We start from the raw sequence: 21989 nt of genomic DNA, 5'->3' as shown, positions 1-21989 counted from the left end.
ATGTAATTTTTTTTATCGAGGTTTGACTGTAACGTTCAAGATATTAGAATTTAAAGAAATTAAATTTTAGAAAATAAGAAATTAAAATTATAAAATTCTTAAAATTCAAACAATATACTTATTTAGCCATGGATGTTGTTCAAGTTTTTGCTATCTCTAATTATGGAGTAGGATTATTCATTTTATCACAAAAATCAGCGGCACTCTAATAAAAGTAGGAGTATTAGATGTAGAGATATTTATATATCAAGATTTATGTTTGTTTTAGGACTAAATATGCATATTTCAAGTTTTAATCGATAGAGTATGAATAAAGGATTTAGAATTGGATTGATTTAATTTGATGGAGTAGGAATAAGAAATTTAATCAGAAATATAATTACTAATTCACCTAGAAATATCAAGGTTGTAATATGTAATTTAATTTGATGAAAATTCATATAATCGATGAGTATGAATAGGAGTATTTAGATATGGAGATCTTGGAGATTTATATCAAGATTAATACTTTTACTATTAAAATATAATAGGGATAATTTAGTACGTAAATAATATAAATAATAATAAAACCGATTCGGTCCAATTAATTAATTAAGGGCATTATGTACGTAGAAATTATGTACGAATATCTTTTCCCTATTTTTAATATAATGATTTTTAAATATTCGAACTTAATTGGGACTAAGAGGAGAAAATGATGTATATTTCATACTCTTTCTGTCCCAAAGTAGTTGAATTGTAGTATTGCTTTTTGGGTTGTCTTTATTTGGCAAAAGTTTTTTTCACTCTAATATTTTACTCTCTCTTTCTCTTTTATAATTTATTTATCTTTTACTTTAATCTCTTTACTTTAATATATTAATTTCTTAAATCACTAGCCCAAAAGAAATATCTATTACCTTGAGACATATGGAATACTATTTATCGTTTGTGAGATATGAAGCAGGTTAAGAAATATAGGAATTGAGTTGAAAATTGAAATCGCTGAAACCATTTCTTATTTATTGCAGATTTAAGTTTTTTATTTATATTTTATGCACTAGTATTCCATAAAATCAAATTATTAAAATAGGCAAAGATGTCTTGTGAGTTTTCTAGTTACTAACCTAGCCGCTTGAATTTTTGTAGTCTCAAATTTTACGAGGACTGTGACCATTTATTTGAGAATGACTCAATTTTGGACTCAAATTAAATAAATAGGATAATAACTTACAAGTATAGTCCTCTTGTGATGTGTAAAATCATAATTTCGCAATAACTAATGATACTATATATCCAATTTCATAAAACTGGAATGGTGTTGTGGATGGTTTTATAATACTAGTTAGTAGCAGTATTATTTGTTATTGATGAAAATAAACAAACAATGAATAAGCTAAATATATCAACATTCGCAACATAAAATATGAATTTAACGTACAACTTTTGCATAGATACATAGACTTTCCATGATATTTCTATTACAAAAGAATCAGAATTTTGGTTACAACTTACAATATGAACTCATGTAGCAAACAGGAACAGGGCATACACGACTATGTCACAAAACTAGAGAAGGAATGGTGTTATATGTTCTATACCTTCAAAACATTAAACTCGCACTCCCACCTTCAACAAGAGTAGATTTCTTTAAAAAAAGTTTCCCAAATCATTTTCTCGTAAAAAAAGACCGAGAGAAATTCAATTAAAAAAAAAATTAATTGTGGGATGTAATCAAATGCAAACTCTATATATTATACAAACTCCAAACTATTATTTGGACCGTCAACAGGTGACAGATAACGTCAAGAGAAAATGTCAAACAATGCCAGCATTGTCAATGCTTAAAACCAAAATCAAATAGTTTAGTATAGTTTGTATATCATCTAATTCACTATGATTTTCACAGATCTCTTCCTCTATAGTTAATTGTTCTTTGAAAGCCATAATTTTCGACAAACATGACAATAGAATTTTCTTAGTCTATTTTTTAAACAATTAATGACCACTTTTGAACATGCAATTCATTACCTATTGAATACAATTAATGACCACTTTTTGAACATGCAATCCATAATCTGATTGAAGTATAATTGGGATAATATGTTTGGGCTTAAATAGTTGTAGAATTTTTTGGGCCATAATTATAATTTTTTTCAATGCAGCTACTTTGAGTGGATCTGTTGAGACACTCATAATTATAAGTGGGGTTGTTCTTGATGAACATAATTCAATCACTTTCTCGTGTTGGATTGTTTTTTAGAAAACATGTCTTTAGTCATGGACAACTTTATGTTGTTGTATCAAGAGTTATAAGTAGTGAAGATTTAAAGATTTTAGTTTGTAAAAATGATAGTGAAGATTTAAAGATTTTAGTTTGTAAAAATGAAATTGATAGTCGTTTCCACTATTAATTTTGTTTGCAAACAAGTGTTTAAGAACTTATGAATTTTTTGTCCGAAGCATGTAATACTAATGAATTTAACTGTTGTTTACTGTTAATGTTGTGTACAAAAAAGTGTTTCACGACTTATGAATTTTTTGTTCATAGTTTTGCTTCTAAGTTCTGTTTGAGTAATTATTGTTTCTTTTCACAAATTATAAATGTATTAAATTTTGTTCGATTTGGAAATCTTTTTTTGTTGTCTTGTCCGATCCGACTCCACGATTATCAATTCATGGATCCACCGTTGCTTGGAAGTAATTAATGGATTATAAAGAATTACTATGAAACTTTGAATCAACTATTTCGTTGTTCAACCAAAAATGGTTTAATGTATCTTATTATAGTTGCTATTATTCATGTATCTTATAATTTAGTATAATCTTCAATTTTTTATCTTCATATCTTTTTTATTTTATTTATTATAACTGAATATATTTTTTTAAATCTCAACATATCTCAACATTCTCTATTTAATATCTACCCTCTCTCTATTTTCCCCTTTCTCGACACCTCTCCTCTCAATACCACCGTTAAATCTCCCCAGCTATGTGAAAATCTCCTGGCTCGTCTTCGGCGAACACTATATAAGCTCAAAATGTCGCTTGTTTACAAGTCGAGATTGTCCTATATTGCTCTCTCCCCTTCTATTTCATTTGCAAATCATCTTTCGCTCTCTTCTTGCATCTATTTCAACAGATCATCCTCTTACCCTGCCTCTTTAAGGTTTTTCTTATCACTACCATCGTGTGCTCACCGAGGACTCTGTGTATACGCTCCATTTGCTCCTAGCGGCTATATGGATCGTGTTCGTTCTTCCGAGGAGATTTTTGAATTGTGTGGCGATTTTCATTGTCTCTTTCTATATCGGTTATGCAACATTTCTGGTAGCAGCTACTCTTTCCCAAGGAGTGCCAAAGGCAACACCTAATCCTCCTTCAACAAATGATCTAGAGCTAAGTGCTATTGTGTTAAGGGCATCCTTCCCTTAACTAGCTAACAGATAACAATCCGTCGATTAATCCGACGCCCCAAGAACTTGGGTCGCCGGTGAATCTCTGGAGATATTCATCGGAGATAGAGCTGAGCGCGAGATTCAATCTCGTCAGCAGCGATGAATAATTAGGATTTCCTGATACACCACAGGAGGGTAAACGATAATGATTTCATTAATTGATCGAATGAATAAAATGATACTCCCTCCGTCCATAAATATAAATCTCATTTCTTCCCGGCACTGGTTTCAAGAAATGTTAAGAAAAGTGGGTGGAAGAAAGTTAGTGGAATAGGAGTTCCACTTGTACATATTAGTTTTAAATGATATGTGAGTGGAATGAGTTAATAGAATGTGGGGCCTTTTCACCATTTATAGTAATTATGAACCGGGACTCCTATTCATGGAAGGATTAAAATGAAAAAACGGAACTCCTATTCGTGGACGGAGGGAGTTCCATCTATTCTATTTATAATACTAGAATACCTACTTAATAAACCATAAATAAATATATAAAAAGATATGTAAATCCTTAATATATCTAAACTTAATGAAGGCTCGTATCACATTGCAACCTACTTTTCACCATTTGTAAAAATTGCTTGGCTAATAAGCTTGATTTTGCAAACTACTCCTGATAAATGGAAAAATATCATGGATTCCTATCATCCTTTAATCACCTTTGTTCGTGATCATCCTTGCATAGCTTCTGTTCATGCGATGCCAAATCCTATTGAACTTACTTATAACGCATTCGCACAACATTATCGTCGTCCATGTGATAATGCTAGCACTGATCGAAACCTATTTGAGTAATTTTAGTGTACTCGATTATTTATGTTTGGGTAGATTCTACTCTGTATTAGATAGATAATGCTGGATCTCAGTCGTGTGCTCGTTATTTATGTTTTATCTTCTGCCTTATTTATTTGGATAGATTCTACTTTGTAATAGATAGATAATGCTGGATTCAGTGGCGGATCCAGGATTTTGAGTTCGGGGGTGCGATAAACAATTATAATGAATTGAAGCATCGAAGTCCGAGCAATCGTAGGCTCATAGGCAACGACTAAATCCATTTGAGCCAAATTTTCATGGCAAGTAATAATGAAAATACAAAAATCAAATGAATTTTGAAATTAATATTAGTATTGCATATTTATATTATTACCGATGCAAATATATTGTCATATCCGAATAGAGCTATTAAAATATTAATACCATTATAAAAACATAAATAAAAGCTGCTAAGATATTAATGAAATATAAATACTGAAATAAATCATAAATACAAACAATTATACAAGAAACTAATAGTATAATAAACTAACACACTTAAAATGAGAAAAAAAAAAAACAGATTGTCATTTTAAATACGAAAAGTAAAAGTAGATATAAAAGTGGTCCCCACACATATATGCCAAATGTAAAATCTACATTCCAATTAACTCTCTCTCCACTCCCACTTCTCTGGAAAAAACAAATTGGCGGCCATTTCCTTCCACTTAAAGCACCGAGAGCTCCCAACAGAAGGTTATCCGAAAAAAATTTGGGGGTACACTCGTACCCCCTTGTTCCCACGTAGATCCGTCGCTAGCTGGATTGTTTGTTATTTACTCCCTCCGTCCCCGATTAAGAGTCACATTTTTTCATTTCGGCCCGTCCCCAATTAAGAGTCATACTTAATTTTTACCATAAATAGTAAGTAGGTCTCACATTCCACTAACTCAATTCACTCACATTTTATTATAAAATCAATATAAAAAAATGAATCACACATTCCACTAACTTTTTCAACTAACTTTTCTTTACGTTTCTTAAAACTCATGCCCGGTCAAAGTGTGACTCTTAATCGAGGACGGAAGGAGTATGTTTTATCTTCTGCCTTGTTTAAGACTTTATCTGCTAATAAATGCAGATCGTGATTATGAGAGGGGTAAAGGTGAGATTACTCCTCATTCTGCTGACACCAGTACTCCCCGTGATGATACCGATCAGTAGTTTGCTATCCTGATAATCTGGAGGTTGCAATACTCATATATTTGTTGATGTTAATCCGACGGAAGACAGTACTGTTGGAATAAAAAATAAATAAACTTGATTTTTTTAGTAGAATTATCTAGATTTGATAAATATCTAGATATTATTTAGAATTCTCTAGAATTAAGTAGTAGAATATCTAGATATTTTAGTAGAAATATAGTCTACATTATAGATATTATTTAAGAAATATCTAGATTTTTATCTAGACTTTTATAGATAAAAATCTAGATATTTAGAATATAAAAGTATTAAGTAGATGTATCTAGAATAGGAAGTGAATGCCTATAAATATGGGTAAGTTGTACTCCTACCGTTCCTCTATAGCTGAGTCGTATTCATTTTTTGGTTGTCCCACTGTAGCCGAGTCATTTCCTATTTTTGGTAAAAAAACACCAACTTTTCTTCTCTATTACTCTACTCTCTCTTATTTTATTCTCTCTCCATCTCTCTACCTTTTTCCTTTCCTACTTTATCCTTCCTTAACTTAACTCACTTTTACACAATTTCATCAATATCTCGTGCCGAAAAGAAACGTCTCTACTACAGAGGGACGGAGGGAGTAACATTTTGTATAAGTTGAGAATGAGAAAGTTTGAGAATAAAAGTGTTCCTTTGCTTTCCCACATAACCAACCTCTCTTAAATCATTTACCACCTATTCCACCCATTCTCCTCTCAAATATTTTCTCCAAACTAAAGTACTCCTTCAACATATATCTTTTATATTCTAGCAAAGTGGTACCAGAGCCATAAGTTCCTACATGTAATATGATTAACTTGTCGTCGTTCCATGTCCTCATGCTCAATAAGAGCAGTTTCGATAATCGGAGTATTTAGATGAAAGTATTATTGGGAGCCCACGACGTTTGGAAGATCGTGGAGAGTGGCTACGAGGAGCCGCAAGACGAGACCGACAATTTCGAGAAGATCTAGAGTGCAAGCACCGCTAAAGAAGCATGGAAGAAGCTCCAAATATCGTGTGTTGGTGCAGAGCGAGTAAGGAATGTACGTCTCCAAACTTTAAGAGGAATTTTTGAGTCTTTGCATATGAAAGAGTCCGAATCAATTTCGGATTATTTTTCAAGAGTCTTGGCGGTTTCAAATCAAATGAAAAGAAATGGTGAAAAATTGGAGGATATTAGAATCACGAAGAAAATATTGCATTCTCTAACCCCTAATTTTGAGCACATGGTAGTTACAATAGAAGAAACAAAAGATTTGGAGGAAATTACTATCAAGCACTTGTTGGGATCTTTACAAGCATATGAGGAGAAACAAAAGAAGAAACAAGAAATTGTGGAGCAACTTTTAAAGTTGCAAGTAAGTCCAAATGAGAAAGAAGAAAGTTCGAGCAATGGTGATGGTCGACAAGGAAGAGGTCGCGGACAAAGACAAGATCGCGGTCGTGGTCGGAGATATGCTCATGGGCGTGGACGAGGATATTTTGCAAATGATGAAGAAAGAAAGGAGTTCCAAATATGGGACGAGGAAGGAGCTCCCCACAGTCGAGGTACGATAAATCTTCAATAAAGTGTTATAATTGTCATAGATATGGGGCACTATGCTTCCGAGTGCAGAGACACAAAATCAAAAGTTGAAGAGAAAGCCAATTACGTGGAGAATACAAATGAAGAAAATGGATGTGTTATTCTAGCTTATAAAGTAGAAGCTGGAAGAAAAAATGATATATGGTACCTCGACACATGAGCGAGCAATCATATATGCGAGAACAAGAGCATGTTCGTGGAGCTTGATGAATCAGTAAGTGGTAATGTCTCCTTTGGTGATGAATCTAAAATTCCAGTTAAAGGAAAATGCAAGATTCCAATTTGTTTGAAGAATGGAGCTCGTGATTTTATTTCTAACGTATATTACGTGCCCAATATAAGAAACAATATATTGAGTGTTGGAGAATTCTTAGAGAAATGTTATAACATTCACATAAAAGATTATACCCTTTCAATAAGAGATGGCAAAAATGATTTAATCGCCAAGGTGCCAATGTCCAAGAATAAAATATTTTATTAAATATTCAAAATGATGTGGTAAAGTGTCTTCAAGCATGTTATAAAGATAAGTTTTGGCTATGACATCTTCGATTTAGGCAACTGAATTTTTGTAGCTTAAAATTGCTAACAAATAAAGAAATGGTACGAGAATTACCGCCCATCAAGCACCCGATCAACTATGTGAAGGATGCATGGTTGGAAAGCACTTTAGAAAGCCGTTCCCATAAGGAGTCAAGTTCGAGAGCTCAAGAAGCCATTGGAGTTAATCTATGCAGACATATGTGGACCAATCAAGCCAACCTCCCCGGTAAAAATAATTATTTCCTACTTTTCATTGATGATTTTTCAAGAAAAACGCGGGCATACTTCTTGAAGCAGAAATCAGAAGCATTTGACGCCTTCAAGAAGTTCAAGGTTGCCGTCGAGAAAGAAAGTGGTCTAGAAATCAAAGCAATGAGGACCGACCGAGGTGGAGAATTCATATCCAGGGAGTTTCTAGAATTTTGCAAAGAAAGCGGAATTCGACGGCTGGTAACAGTTCCAAGATCCCCCCCCCAGAAGAATGGAGTGGCTGAACGAAAGAACAAGGCCATCATTGAGATGACTCGAAGCATGCTAAAGACGAAGAATTTGCCAAAAGAGCTTTGGGCAGAAGCAGTGGCATGCACCGTGTACCTGTCTAACAGGTCCCCAACAAAAAAGTGTGTGGGGAATGACTCCTCAAGAAGCTTGGAGTGGAAGAAATTCAGGGATCGTCCACTTAAGAGTGTTCGGGAGCAAAGCCTATGCACATGTACCAGACCAGACGAGGTAAACTCGATGACAAAAGCAAGCCATTCATCTTCATCGGGTACGACTCTAACACTAAAGGTTATAAGTTATATGATCCAACTTCGCAGAAAACCATGATTAGCCGAGACGTGGAGTTTGATGAAGAAGGAGTATGATATTTCAGCTTGGATATGACTTCACCTTCATACCTCCGTTTGGAGATCAAAGAACAAGCGAATAGCGGGAGAGGAGCAACAAGAACAAACAACTCCACCTACATCTCCTACATTAGCTGTCAGAGGCTCACCACCGTCTTTCTTGAATGAAAGAGCCACAGAACGCACACGAAGTTTAGATGGAGTGTATGAAGACACCGAAAGGTTAGAAGATCTCACCTTATTTTGCCTATTTGCTGATTGTGAACCAGTTAGCTTTGAAGCAGCTACAACAAGTGAAAATTGGCGAGTCGCGATAGATGAAGAGATCAAAGCCATAGAAAAGAATGACACGTGGGAGATGGTGACACTACCAAAGGGACAAAAAAAATATAAATTCAACACTCACACGAAACCATAGGTTGCGGAGCCTGATGTATTTGAATTATCATACGATGGTTTAGCCACATAACATGTATGCACCTCTACTTATTCCTTAAAAAGAAAATACAACTAACAAATATTCACCTTTAGACGCTGCATCACTTGTATCTCTAGAAAACACATAAATACAATTCCTAGGAGAAGTGAACACAAGACTTTACAAATAATATCCTCAATAATGCAATAATGCAATAAGCAAGCAAAAAAAAAATGCAAATCATACTAATATAAAAAGACTACATACATCCAAAAAAAACAAAACAAACAGACAAAGAATAAAACAATCTCACCAAGCAATTGCATAAACGATTAACCTCAGACCATCTCGAAAAATAAATATAATAACAAGACAGGCCAACAACAGGCTTTCTTTTAATCTGAACTTCCTAGTACTTCCTCCGTTCCACTAAACATGTCCACATTTCCTTTTTAGTTTGTCCTACTTGAATTGTCTACTTTTCATATTTGAAAACAAATTCCTCTCTCCTCTTTTCTCATTAAAATATTCAATCACTTTTTTTACTATACTTTATCATACTCAACTACATCACCTAAAATCACGTGTCATTCAAGATTGTGGACATGAACAGACTAATTAAGATTTATGAATAAATCAAGAAATTCATATACTAGTAATTAAAAAAATATATCAGTTTTAAGTAGGGGTATATACAAATGAAAAATAAAATAAAAGTAATTATACTCATTTCCTTACATTATAAATGAGTTATTTCATTTTTTTAGCAAAAACAACACATTTATTGTCTCTTACTTCACTTGCTCACATATTTTGATCTCTCTTCACTTTTATAAATTTGTCTTACTTTATTATTTTTGGCCCACATAATTTAATCGCAAATCTGGCAATGACACTGCTTTTCAAATTCATTTTTTTTCTCTTGTTTTATTATTTTTGGCTCACGTTGCTTTGACGTTCACAAGTCCGTTAGTAGAACAAAACTCATGGCCAACAAGATAAAATCGGCAGCTTCGACGGCGTTCTGGGTCGGAATCGGACTTAGGGTTTTTGTGGATTGTGTGGAGAGAAAGAAGAAAGAGAGATAGAAGAGAGAGTTTGAGAGTTGGGAGGGAGTCGATTCATTTTCAAGTATTTAGAGTGTAGTGTGAAGGAATATTTTTAAATTAGAAATGGAAAAGGAATTAAAAAAACTCTTAAAAAACAATTTAATTAGCAAGTAATTAGATGACTAATAATATGAGATTAGGCTTAATTGGGTCAAAATTTCGCTAATCGACGGTTGACCGTCAAAAATTGACCGAGCCGTCAAAATGCACCCAATTGACACGAATTTAATTTGTTAAGGACTCGTTTTTCAAAAAGTGAATGTTTTTGACCAAATTCGTATTTCGGCCATATGTTTAGGACCAAAATTGATTTTTACTCTAAAAAATAACTACTTATCTTATATTTAGCTTTTGTGTAAATAAGAGTAGTACTTTATTAAAATTAAAGAAATTATAATATCTTCTTAAATAGTACTCTCTTTTCACTAGAGAAATATAGTTTTTATAAAAAAAATATAAGTATTTCTTTTTTTATCTCTCAGTTAATGCTGTTAGAGTTAATTTGCCGATTTATATCTCGTGGAGTACCTAAGTTTTCTTATTCGAACATCTTCATTCCTCTTTCAAATTAATTAACTTTTAAAAAATAAAACAATATACTCTCTGTGTTTAAAATTGTTGTGTGATTTGTAATTCAACTCGTCATTTGAGTTGTATTTTTATATGTATAATTTGTTTGGATATGGAGTTGATGTATACGTAATGAAAATGGAACTATATACACAAATCGACGTTTACACCTTATGTTTAGTGGTCCTCGTGGACTATTAATAGTATATCAATTTTCGATGGCAATGTAAATTTCTTATAAATGACAAATACGATGTGCCACTACCCTTACCCCAAATTTCCAAATCATTTCTATTTTGATTTACTCTTTTTGTTTCGTGGTCCTCTCCTCGTGGACTATTAATAGTATACCAATTTTCGATGGCAATGTAAATTTCTTATAAATGACAAATACAACGATAAATATCTCAAATTGACAATATAAGACATCAAATAGCGGACGGAGAAAATAATATTGAATAACAATCTAATATATTTAAATATATGGATAATATACATTTAGGAGCATGTTAGGGTGTCACCACCCCTTAAAATAACACCATACCATCATTCCTACCAATCATTTGTACACGTGAATCTAATAATAAAGCTGCCACGTGGCAAAAAAAAATCAAAAAAGACGGCTAGAAGAATTGGCCGGGTCTTTAACCAAAGAATATTTCTTTGTCCAACAATATCCGACACACTATACAAAGAATCTATAGTGTTTGTAATATTGTTGTGTAGCGTTTATAATATTGCTGTATAAGCGGTGTCACGGTGTCATTTTAAGAGGGATTGTCATTTTAACACAAACCTATACATTTAATCATAATTTTTTGTCAATTAGAATATTAATTTATAAATTTTCAATTTTTGTCCTATGATTCATACATTTAAAATATGATGGTCTTTTGATGATATTCAAAAGAACATAGCTTAAGAATTATTGCTTCTCTCTCACCATTTTGATCGTACACTTCCCCTCCATTCGATAGATCGGGGAACTATTTTTGATCGGAATAAAACAAAATACTATAGTACATTTATATGCCTCATCCTGTTCCCTTTATTTTAAATTCAGAATTTATTCTTCAGGCAAGAATAATAATTATGCAATTTAGTCCGACATCTTGCTTCAGTGGCTGTTATGTGTTACTATTTGATAATATGGTGCGATTAATCAAAGTGATTTAATATATGAATCTCAAATTCAATTTTGACTCAACCTGCAATCATTGTCAATCAAACTCCAACTTCAACGTGGAGTATTTAATTTATTTAATTAAAACAATTTAATATTTGTGGAGGTTAATCCTAGCCGTAGGATTTGTTGTTAGTAGCCGTTAGCTTTGAACGTTGTTTAAAAGGGGGATTAGTTACTCTTAGCTCATTTTTCTCCGATTCTCCCGATTTGTGTAATTCTCTCTCTGAAATTCAATTCAAGAAAGTGTTCTTCAATCTTGTTCATTCCTCCAAATATTCATCATCTCCGATTAAAGATAATACTACTAATATTGAAGAGACGTGCACCAAGATATCGAGATTACGACATAATCAAACTGTTATATCGGCCGGTGGGATGGAAATTCGGGTTGGATCATTTTCAAATATTTGGACTTAGAGAGGAAAATAATTTATTTGTTGTTTGAGAGGCCAGAAAATAACGGTATCATTTTGTTTGAGAAGGGTTAAAAACTAGCAAGACTCAGAGTTGAAATCGATGAATCCATTTCTTATTTATTTCACATTGTAGTTGTCTATTTATAATTTATTCACTAGTATTCCATATAATCAAATTAATAAAACAGGCAAAGATGTCTATAAGTTTTCTAGTACTATTACTCACTTTTAAATGAATAGGATAATAATTTACAAGTATAGTCCTCTTGTGATGTGTAAAATCATAATTTCGCAATAACTAATTCATAGACTATATATCCAATTTTATAAAATTGGAATGTTTGGACCCGGCTAAGAGATGTATTGTCAATGGTTTTTATAATAGACATATAGTAAATAGGAGTATTAACGATGAAGATAGATACTACTACAAACTATGAATAAGCTAAATAAATCAACATTCGCAACATAAAATATGAATGTAACGTACAATTTTTACATAGATACGTAGACTTTCCATGACATTTCTATTACAAAAGAATCAGAGTTTTAGTAACAACTTACAACAACATGATAATCTTCATGCAAATATATGCTTTGGTTGCAAAGGAAAACAGTGAAACATTGAATCAAGTATTTCGTCGTCCGACCAGAAATGGTTTGAATGTCATCAAAACTGCAATTGCCTCAATAATGTTGAGGATGAAGAACACCATTTGGTCTCCTGCATCATCACAACACAGCCATATAACTTGTACACCAAATTAATACCTTACAGGTTGGCCATTTTCCAAATAAACTCATTCACACATACCTGGAAGGAAATCAGCACTTAGGCGTTTTTCGGTCCAAGAAAACCTACACACATTGAGATTAACAAGGAAGAGTTATCAAGATGTATATGTATTTATGAGGTATAAGGCAATCGGTGCACTATGAAGTTGTGGGTGCAAACCCGATCTAATGTAGTTCAAAGGGTAAATGAACATGACTCCGAATAGAAACTCACAGTGCTCCTCCTCCTAAAGGACCAACAGTTTTGGCAAGTGACATAAAGGTCATGGCCAAACCATTTGCTGCACCTCTTTGGTCTTGATCCTATGATCATTATTTGGTGAATAACCTCATACATCAGAGGCATTATCATGAAAGTTCTATAAATATCAAGTAGTTATAAAATGATTGGAGAATTACCACAGCTCTATTTTGTAATATGAAGAGCCCTGTCACAATGGAGATCTGCTCAAACAAAAAAAAAAGCATCTATTAGGTGCAGCATTGTATTGATGAATATGCTTCAACTAGATCTACTTGCATGCACAATGTACATTTACTCTGCCAGTAAAGAATCAACAAACTCATGTAGCAAACAGGAACATGGCATATATGACTATATCACAAAACTAGATAAGTTATAGTAATATTATATGCCTTCAAAACATTAAACTTACACTCCCTAATTGTGGTGTAAAAAGGAAAAGAAGGCATTTAATCACTTACCGATAGGACATTCTTCAACAGAGATGCAATATTTAACACTATGGATAGTATGATCCCTGAAAGCATGGCTATGTAGTGATAACTTGTTAAGAGAGGAATTGTAACAATCTGCATTCGAAAAGAAACCTCATCAAAATAATGTTTGGAGATCATATTCAAATCATATAGTATATGTCTAGTTCCAAGGCCATACTCCTAGAACTCGAGAAACCATGATGGGGCCCAAGATTTTCTCCACGATAGGATACAAAGAAGATTGGAAGACCAGAAGGCCTAAACCTGAAATTTGTATATGTGAGAATTGAATTAGAGAGAGCAGTATATTACCAGCAGACATGAGTGAGTGAGAAAAACTACCATTACCAAGGCCCTAAACATATTAAGGCATGACATATTATTGCACAAAAGCTAAGTAATCGTGTGGATCAGTATCTCGTCCATAGGCTTATGAAAAAGTGACATAGTGAAATTTTTCGAAAGAATATACTTTGACCTAGTTCTGTGTAAAACTACACAAAGGATGGCATATATGATACTCTAGCAGGAACTGTTCAACCATACCTGAGACTGAAAGAACTGATCCAACATCCTCGGTTGAGTAACCAAGCCCTCCGAGTCTTCGGGGGCTCTCGGCCCATAATGAGAATATCTGTGTTCGTAAAAAAAAAAATTAACCTTGCCAAGATTATAAGCAAGTTAGGAACTTATTGTTACTTACCTCGGAGTAAGCTATATCATTGAGTGAGAAAATGCAATATACTATTATGGATGACATAAGTGGCCAGTTCTTAAAGAGGCTTTTCTTAGAAGCCTTATTTTCCTCCATTTTGTTAATGTCAGACTGTTGAGTTGCAGCCTCCAAAGTATGACAAGAACCTTCAGAAGATGTACTCTCTAAAATGTGTGTGTGTAATGATTCCTGCATCTCTTAAAACTTAATTAGATCAAATTGACATTGGAAAACCAAAACATTCTTGATGAAAATAATTATGACTATATATGAACAAGAGATATGGAGAAACATACCGGGATCCAGAAACAAGCGATAGTTACAAATGCCGCAAATATTGAGGTCATCAGACAGGGCAGGAAATATGGGAATCTATCAAAATGTTATTGAATTAGAGTTCATAAAACCAGAATCTAAAGGTGAAATGGTTAAGAGAGACACGAGATGGAATAAAATATATGCACCTCGCCCAAAAAGAATCTGACGTGAATATTCCAGGAAATTTGTCAGCAGGCTAATTCCAATATTTAATCAAAGGAAAAAAAACTGTTAAGTTGGTGATGACACGCGCATACATATACACAGACATATAATCATTCACAAAATATTGAAGAATTATAGATATGACTGCCGAAAGATAAATACAAAACAAACTACAGTTTATAGGCCCTTAGGTAACTTTGATTATATTTTATGATCTATAGGGGACTTGGTAGAACTTTCCCCTTGGCCTTATATACAGTTTACAAATTCATGGTTACAGAATGGTAAAATCATATCCAACCTTTGGCCATTGCACTATCTGAAACATACTTAGGATGAAATTCTCCTACTCACACTCAACCACATAGTATATATTAGTACCTGAGCAAGAAAGCCTCCTAACGCTGGTCCAATAACTAATCCGGCGCCCCATGCTGTGCTAACCTATGCAAAATTGAATTTGAGTTCTCAGGAATGGCTATGTGAAAATGAGTAACAAAAGTAGGTAATTATGTCAGACCCTCTTTCTGAAGAGCTACTAAGATATTATATTGTACACACAATGAATTACTATGAAGCATACAACAGCAGCTTACCGCTGACAATGCATAAGAATGGTATTCATCACGAACTGTTTCACATGCATATGCCTGGTCATAGAGTGGCGCCATAAAATGAGGAATCCAACAGGGAAAAATGAGTAAGAACAGCAACTAGCATGTATATAAATTGCCAGCAAATACCCTTATTGGTCCAAGTAAGCCATTCATACTACCAAGAAGAAACCTGGTGATGATTGCCATCCAATAGTTCACACTAAGGCCAAACAGACCATTGAATACAACCCTGAAAACAAAACAGATGAACCCCTGATTATTTGGAATGCCCATAATGATAAGAAGCTTAAAGTAAAGAAATCAATCACTGACACTGAGGCACAGCCTATAATTATGACCGGTTTCCGACCATATCTATCAGCAATTACTCCCCACAAGGTAGAACTTACAGCTCTTCCAAACATGTAGGAGGCACCTTCATAAAGTTAGGAATAAGTAGTGGAAGGTAATTAACAATAGTATTAAGAAGAAAAGAGGTTGGCCAGGCCTACCCACAAAACCAGCATAGTACCCAATATCCTCTTCTGTATCTGCAATGTGAAAATCCCTTATCTGCGAGAGATGAGACACAAATTAAAATGCCCTCGAGTTTCTGGACTACCTATATTGGTCTCGATTCGACTGTTCAACTTAGAACACAACTTATATTATCCCAAAGAGTGCAATGCTTACCATGAAATAAAGGAATGGGTAGAGAGATGCTATTATAAGACCTGGAACAGAGAAAAGAAGGTTCAGTACCAAGGAAGTGGTGGAGGCAATTAAAATAAACCTAAATTCAACACTTTAAGAGGAAAGAATACATTATTTGAGTTTGTGCACTCACACGCACTCTCCTTACAAGTACTACACAATACACATGACGATGAATCACCACAAAAAATGTGCTTCTTATATGGAGAGTTTCACATGCAGTAGATAATTAAGAAAAACAACATTACTCGCGAGCAATTAGGCATACGATAAACAGAGAGAGTGAGGGTTTAGTTACCAGAGGCGAGCACAATGATCCAGACGGTGAGAATTTGCTTGAGAGGAAGGCCTCTCTGCAATCGTTTGGTGCGATCAACCGCGCAGCCTGGGCAACCCTCCACGAACACATCCTTTTGCAGTAAGCTCTCATAATCAGCCATTCTCTATATATATGTCTCTGCTCAAAATGAGAGCCACACCACCTATACTATAAAAAGTTAATACACACATGAATAATAAGTTATTAATACTCTCAACTGCCGAATTCCAATGTATGTCTATTTGTTATTAATACTCCCTTTGTTATGGCTCGTATCACCCCAACTACTTTTTTTTACATTAAATATCTCTTCCGTCCCGCAATAGTACTCCTATTTGGTCTTAGTTACATATATTAGTTTTATAATAAAATGTGAGTGAAATAAGTGACATTTATGATCAAAGTGAAATGAGACTTTTATTGTCGGACTGACCGAAATAGCAAAATTGGACTTTTATTATGGGATGGAGAGAGTATTTTTTTAAAAACTTAGTTATTAAATTATTTATTTTATTCTATTTACTAATAATGCTTTAATAATATTTTCTTAATTACTCAATTTTGTTTTAAAATACATGTGATCTATTGATGAGACTATTACTTGTGGACACAAGGAGTAGTAGAGCGGTAGAGTATAGTACTAGTATAATACTTTTGGTACAAATTACAAAAATCTCATTTCAGTCATTGTCAAACAATATTATTGATGTATGAGATAAAAAAACATATTGGTCTAGTAGTAAATTCGTAGATTTATATACTCCTATGTCATACCTATGTTTTCTTATTTATTTGAACATCTTCAAGCCCTATTTTAAATTAATTAAGTTTTAAAAAATAAAGCAATATCCCAACTGTAGTTAGAATTGTTAGGTGAGTTGTAATTCAACACGTCATTTGGGTTTCTACTTTTTATATGTACTAGTGAATCCCCAGCGCGTTGCGTTGCTGACGATATTCCGTGCCAAAACTTTTGTATACAACATGCAAATATGTATTCATAATTTGGTACTACTAAATTATTCGAAACAAAGGGAGTACAATATTTGAGAATACAATATTTATGAATAGATATTTTTTAATAAATCAATAAGACAAACAATATTTATGAATAGTACATAATTAATGCATTAATTCAATTCAATACACGATATTACATTGCTAGATAAATAAATAATAAAATCTTATGACAAATGGAATCTTTTGAAGAATTGCTGATCAGGTAAGTGAATCTTAGAAACTATGATTTGTGGAACAAACAATATGTATTTTTAATTGATTATGATTTAAATACTCTATCCGCAGTGACAGAATCAAATATGGACTTTGTTAATTCACATCTATTTTGAATTATATTTATGATGCAATTATCGATTACATTATATTTATGAATATGTATATCAAATATGTACTCATCAATTAAAATCAATTTTTGAATTATCTCATAATAATACAAAAAGATTAACTTGCACGTACATATGAATTAATATCTGTTTTGTATTATGCTTATGACACTATTATAGAAAACATGATATTCATTACAAATATTAACATATATTAAATTAAATTTTGATTAATTAAAAATTTATGATAGAATGTTGAGATTCATGTATGTATGTAATAATTTACATGTATAGATTAATATTGTATTTTACTTGCTCATATCGTACTATTTGTATGAATTGATTCATAGTAGTACTTGTTTAGATTTTATTACTCTAAAATTTATGATATAAAAATAAAAATATTCAGATGTATGTGTGTATGAAATTGTTAAATTTATATTCCAAGTAGATCTATCCTTTTATATTCACTACTACGAAAACATTATTGTTTTCATTATTTTTAATAAGTAGTATTATGAAACAACATACCTTATTTCACTATTACGATATTACTCTCTTTTGTTAGTTACTATATTTGTATAATTAAAAATAAATATGTTGTTGTATTTACACTATGAAAGCTACTAAAATAATAACTCCGGTAAAATATAGTATATAATTCAAAATTACTAAGACCGACGTAAGACGAATCGACAAAACATTAATGACAAACACTTCTAATCAAACTAATCATTACATTACCACCGACTGACAATTCTGCTTTCATATTCAAAATGCTAAAATACAAAATATATCTCATAAGTACATCATCCGATTAAATATAATATATATTCAATATATCATAAAATGTGTTATTACAATAAATACTTGACTATAAATGTATAACATCAATATAGAATATCATGAAATTTGTTATAACTTTTTATAAATACTTTACTATTTAAATTTTACTATTTAAATTTGTTATAACTTTTTATAAATACTTTTTATTAAATCTATAAATCTAAAAATTTTACTATTTAAATTTGTTATAACACCAATGATAAAAGAAAAAAACTCTTGAAAACAACAACCAAATAATGAACCAAGTTGGGTAAATGTTTATGTATCAAAAAGTACTACAAAAGCAATACAATCAATTATTATATCTATAAATATAAAAATTTTACTATTTATTATCAATAATATACTACTAATATCTTATATTGCTACCAAAATATTATTTGTTCAGCAAACGATGTCTTACTGTCACGACCCCACCTTGCTAAGGATAGCATTGCTCGGTGAATCATGACTAGGGGAGAGAAATAAGAAGAGGGGATAGAAAGGGGATAAAAGAAATAACGATAAGACAACGAAAGATGATGAAATTTAAAAGAGTGTTCGACACAGTCACTTGTTACTAATCATTATTCTTACGATCCATCTAGTAAATAATACTACAATAGGGCACAGCGGAAGGAGTTGTAAACACATGGCCATATGTGTGAAGACATATGCCACAAGAACCCTACAAAAGAGATGAGACGACCACCAACTCCACTCAGCCACCATTTCATCACTGCTCAACCTGCACATTTAGAAATACATGCAGGGCTGAGTACGAGGTACTCAGTGAACACATTGCCAAAAGTTACACATATATAAGAAAAAGTCATTATCATGCCATCACAGTAACACACGGGGTTTTCTTAAAGGCCCGAGCTTACTAAGTTCATTTTCATAAAGTTCGCTTGATCAAGCTAAGTTCATTCCATCAATCCGCCATATCTGATAGTTCATTGTGTGTCGGGAAGGTGGCCACCTTCCATGATCACATTGACCGGCCAACCCTTACGATGACTCACGGTCCATTCCTTTGTGTACACTAACTCGAATAGGATCTTGGTCCTATTGGAGCCGAATTCGTTTCATTCATTCATTCATTTGGCATCGCCAAGCAGATAGGCATCATAAAACAAATAATTTATGGCACGATAACATTTTAAAAAAAGTAAGTGCGATTTTATCAAACAAAAATCATTTCATATATTTAATAATTTTATCCACACTTAATGTGTTGGATATAAAGCCCACCTCAAAGCTTCCAAGTAAAACTCTACAAAAGCTCGACCTTGGGTAATCAAACTCCACGAACACGCCCTTCTTGAAAGAGTATAATGATTTAAATTAGTTTTTATGAACATACATAAGGTGCATGACATGAAATGATCCTACATGTAGTATGCGTCCTACGTTCGGGGTTCGATCAAGATAACTTCATTCCACTTAAAAAGTGGATCTCTATTTCATAAGAGACCTTAAAATTTATTACTTGGGAGATGGTTCATTTAGCTCATACATTCTTAACTTCAAGGAATTTATTTAAGTAAGGAGGGTAAGATATTAATTAATCATAAGATTAATTATTTAAAAGCTTCAAACATTTCAAGAAATATTAATCCAAAATTAAGAGATAAGGTTCATTTTATCACTTAAGCTTCAAAGCCCAAAATTCTCATTCCCTCTAAATTCTCGGCCCATAATAGAATAAATAAGAGACCATCTTACTAAATTAATTACTTGGCCCAAAGGAGAGGCCCAATACCCAAATAAATTAGAAAAAACCCTATACACTCCACCAATCCAGAGGAAAAGAAAAAAAAAGAAAAGGGGCGCCTCCTTCTCCCAACCTCTCTCTCTCGGTCTTCTCTCTGCCGGCGGTCTTGGCGTCGCCGGTGAGCGACGCCGGCCGCCGGTCTCGTCCCTCCTCTCTCACTCGGTCTCTCTCTCTCCCTCGGTCTCTCTCTCTCGGCCTCTCTCTCTCGGTCTTCTCTCTGCCGGCCACGAACCACCACCTCCGCCGTCGCCGCCGGGCCGCTGCCGCCGTCGCCGCTGGGTACACGGCGGTCTCACCGCCGTTGACCGAGAGGTAGGGATTTCCCCCATTTCTCCTTCTTTCTCTTCTTCTTTATTTTCTTAAATTGAAGGCTTAGGACTAACAATTAAGTCTTGAAATGTGAAGATTTGGATAGATCGTGAAAACGGGGTCAAAAGAGATTAATTTCGTTGTGGAAAATCGGGCATCCGCCGGAATGCTGCCGGAAAGTTGCCGGACTGTCGTCGCCGCCGGTGGGCCACTGCCGGGCAGCATCTCCGGGGTCCGGCAGCTCCCCCACTCACGAGGTAAGCTTTCCAAGATCGTTATTAATGTGCGATGAAGTTGTCTAAGGGCTTAGGCATTACTTATTTGATTTCCTTGTCTAAGTTTTCTTTAGGTAAGGCAAAAGCTATTTTAAAAAGTCATATGCATGATTGATATGAAAACTATTAAGGGAAAAGGCATAGAGGAAAAAATAATAATATGGTGTTCATGCTTTGGATGATTATGAAAATGGCTATGTAGCAAGAATAGTTATTAGTAGAATTACCTTGAGAAAGGGAAGAGAAGAATGATAGTGAGTAGGAAGATGGACTCCTCTTCTTCAGACACTTATGTGCATCCTCATTTTGATAGAATTTTGTTTAGAGAATGTTTATGGTTGAACAAAAGGATCAAGAGGGGAGATGGAGTGGTATTTATAGAGAAAATGGGTGCATGGAAATGCTTGGTCATAAACTTGATTCAAGGAGGAAATGTATTGTCCAAAGGGTAGAGACTTTTTGCCAAATGAGGCAAGTTGTCTTGTCAAACATCTCTTTTTCCTAAAATGACAAGAATATTATGTCTCGTCACTTAAAAAGATGTGAGCCGTCAATTGGAAAACGTGAGCCGCCGTTTGATTTGCGTGTTTGATGTGATTTCATTTCGTCGATCGTCTCGTCTTGATTTAACACGCTTCTTATCCATTCGTGTAGGTATCGGGATTCAAGGCGTGACTATTGAGCAAGATCCGAAGGGCATGGAGAGTATTTTATTTTTAATTAATCTTTACTTAAACGTTGAACTCGTGTACGAACTTTTATTTGAAACTTGGTCTTCACAAACGGACTTTTATTAGAGCAAACATTTATATTGAATATTACTATTTTTGTTCACTACTCAAAATATACTTCACAACGATTAATCATAATAAGAAGTAATAATAAAGTTAGACGCGAAACCTATATATATGTAGATCGATTTTCTAAGTCTTAGGGTAATAAAAAGTCGGGGTGTTACACTTACTCTACACAGCCAAACACTCAGAGATTTGATTATCCATCGTATAGTTGGATTGAAAGTGG

At 33.5% G+C, this 21989-nt stretch overlaps 1 protein-coding gene and 1 long non-coding RNA gene across 2 annotated transcripts; one reads left to right on the top strand and one right to left on the bottom strand.

Annotated features, from left to right (window-relative positions):
• Window positions 1–12534: 12534 nt before the first annotated feature.
• Window positions 12535–16558, bottom strand: LOC125196288 (protein ZINC INDUCED FACILITATOR 1-like). Its single transcript, XM_048094741.1, has 17 exons — window positions 16417–16558; window positions 16098–16138; window positions 15917–15977; window positions 15738–15840; window positions 15552–15654; window positions 15405–15458; window positions 15190–15252; window positions 14790–14839; window positions 14622–14697; window positions 14314–14514; window positions 14157–14244; window positions 13789–13874; window positions 13596–13703; window positions 13290–13334; window positions 13105–13193; window positions 12910–12953; window positions 12535–12819 (listed from the first exon to the last, which is right to left on the bottom strand). The coding sequence occupies exons 1-17, from the start codon at window positions 16556–16558 to the stop codon at window positions 12725–12727; spliced, it is 1449 nt and encodes a 482-aa protein (XP_047950698.1). The 3' UTR covers window positions 12535–12724.
• Window positions 16559–20399: 3841 nt separating this feature from the next.
• On the top strand, window positions 20400–21787 carry LOC125196918. The gene is made up of 3 exons (XR_007171961.1): window positions 20400–20694; window positions 20788–20948; window positions 21621–21787. It is a non-coding gene; the product is annotated as an uncharacterized LOC125196918 (long non-coding RNA).
• The last annotated feature ends 202 nt before the right edge of the window (window positions 21788–21989 follow it).

Source organism: Salvia hispanica, chromosome 6 (genome assembly GCF_023119035.1).
Source record: "Salvia hispanica cultivar TCC Black 2014 chromosome 6, UniMelb_Shisp_WGS_1.0, whole genome shotgun sequence".
Taxonomy (NCBI): Eukaryota; Viridiplantae; Streptophyta; class Magnoliopsida; order Lamiales; family Lamiaceae; genus Salvia; species Salvia hispanica.
Note: the sequence above shows the minus strand (reverse complement) of the source record. Positions and strands in the feature narration are given on the sequence as shown.

What these genes read in the sequence shown, in the direction of transcription:
- LOC125196288 (XM_048094741.1), bottom strand. Translation starts at nt 16,558, where the DNA reads ATGGCTGATTATGAGAGCTTACTGCAAAAGGATGTGTTCGTGGAGGGT. An exon ending in GTACTATGCTGGTTTTGTGG is followed by an intron (nt 15,841 to 15,916) that starts GTAGGCCTGGCC and finishes AACTTTATGAAG; the next exon opens with GTGCCTCCTACATGTTTGGA. An exon ending in ATGATATAGCTTACTCCGAG is followed by an intron (nt 14,245 to 14,313) that starts GTAAGTAACAAT and finishes TTACGAACACAG; the next exon opens with ATATTCTCATTATGGGCCGA.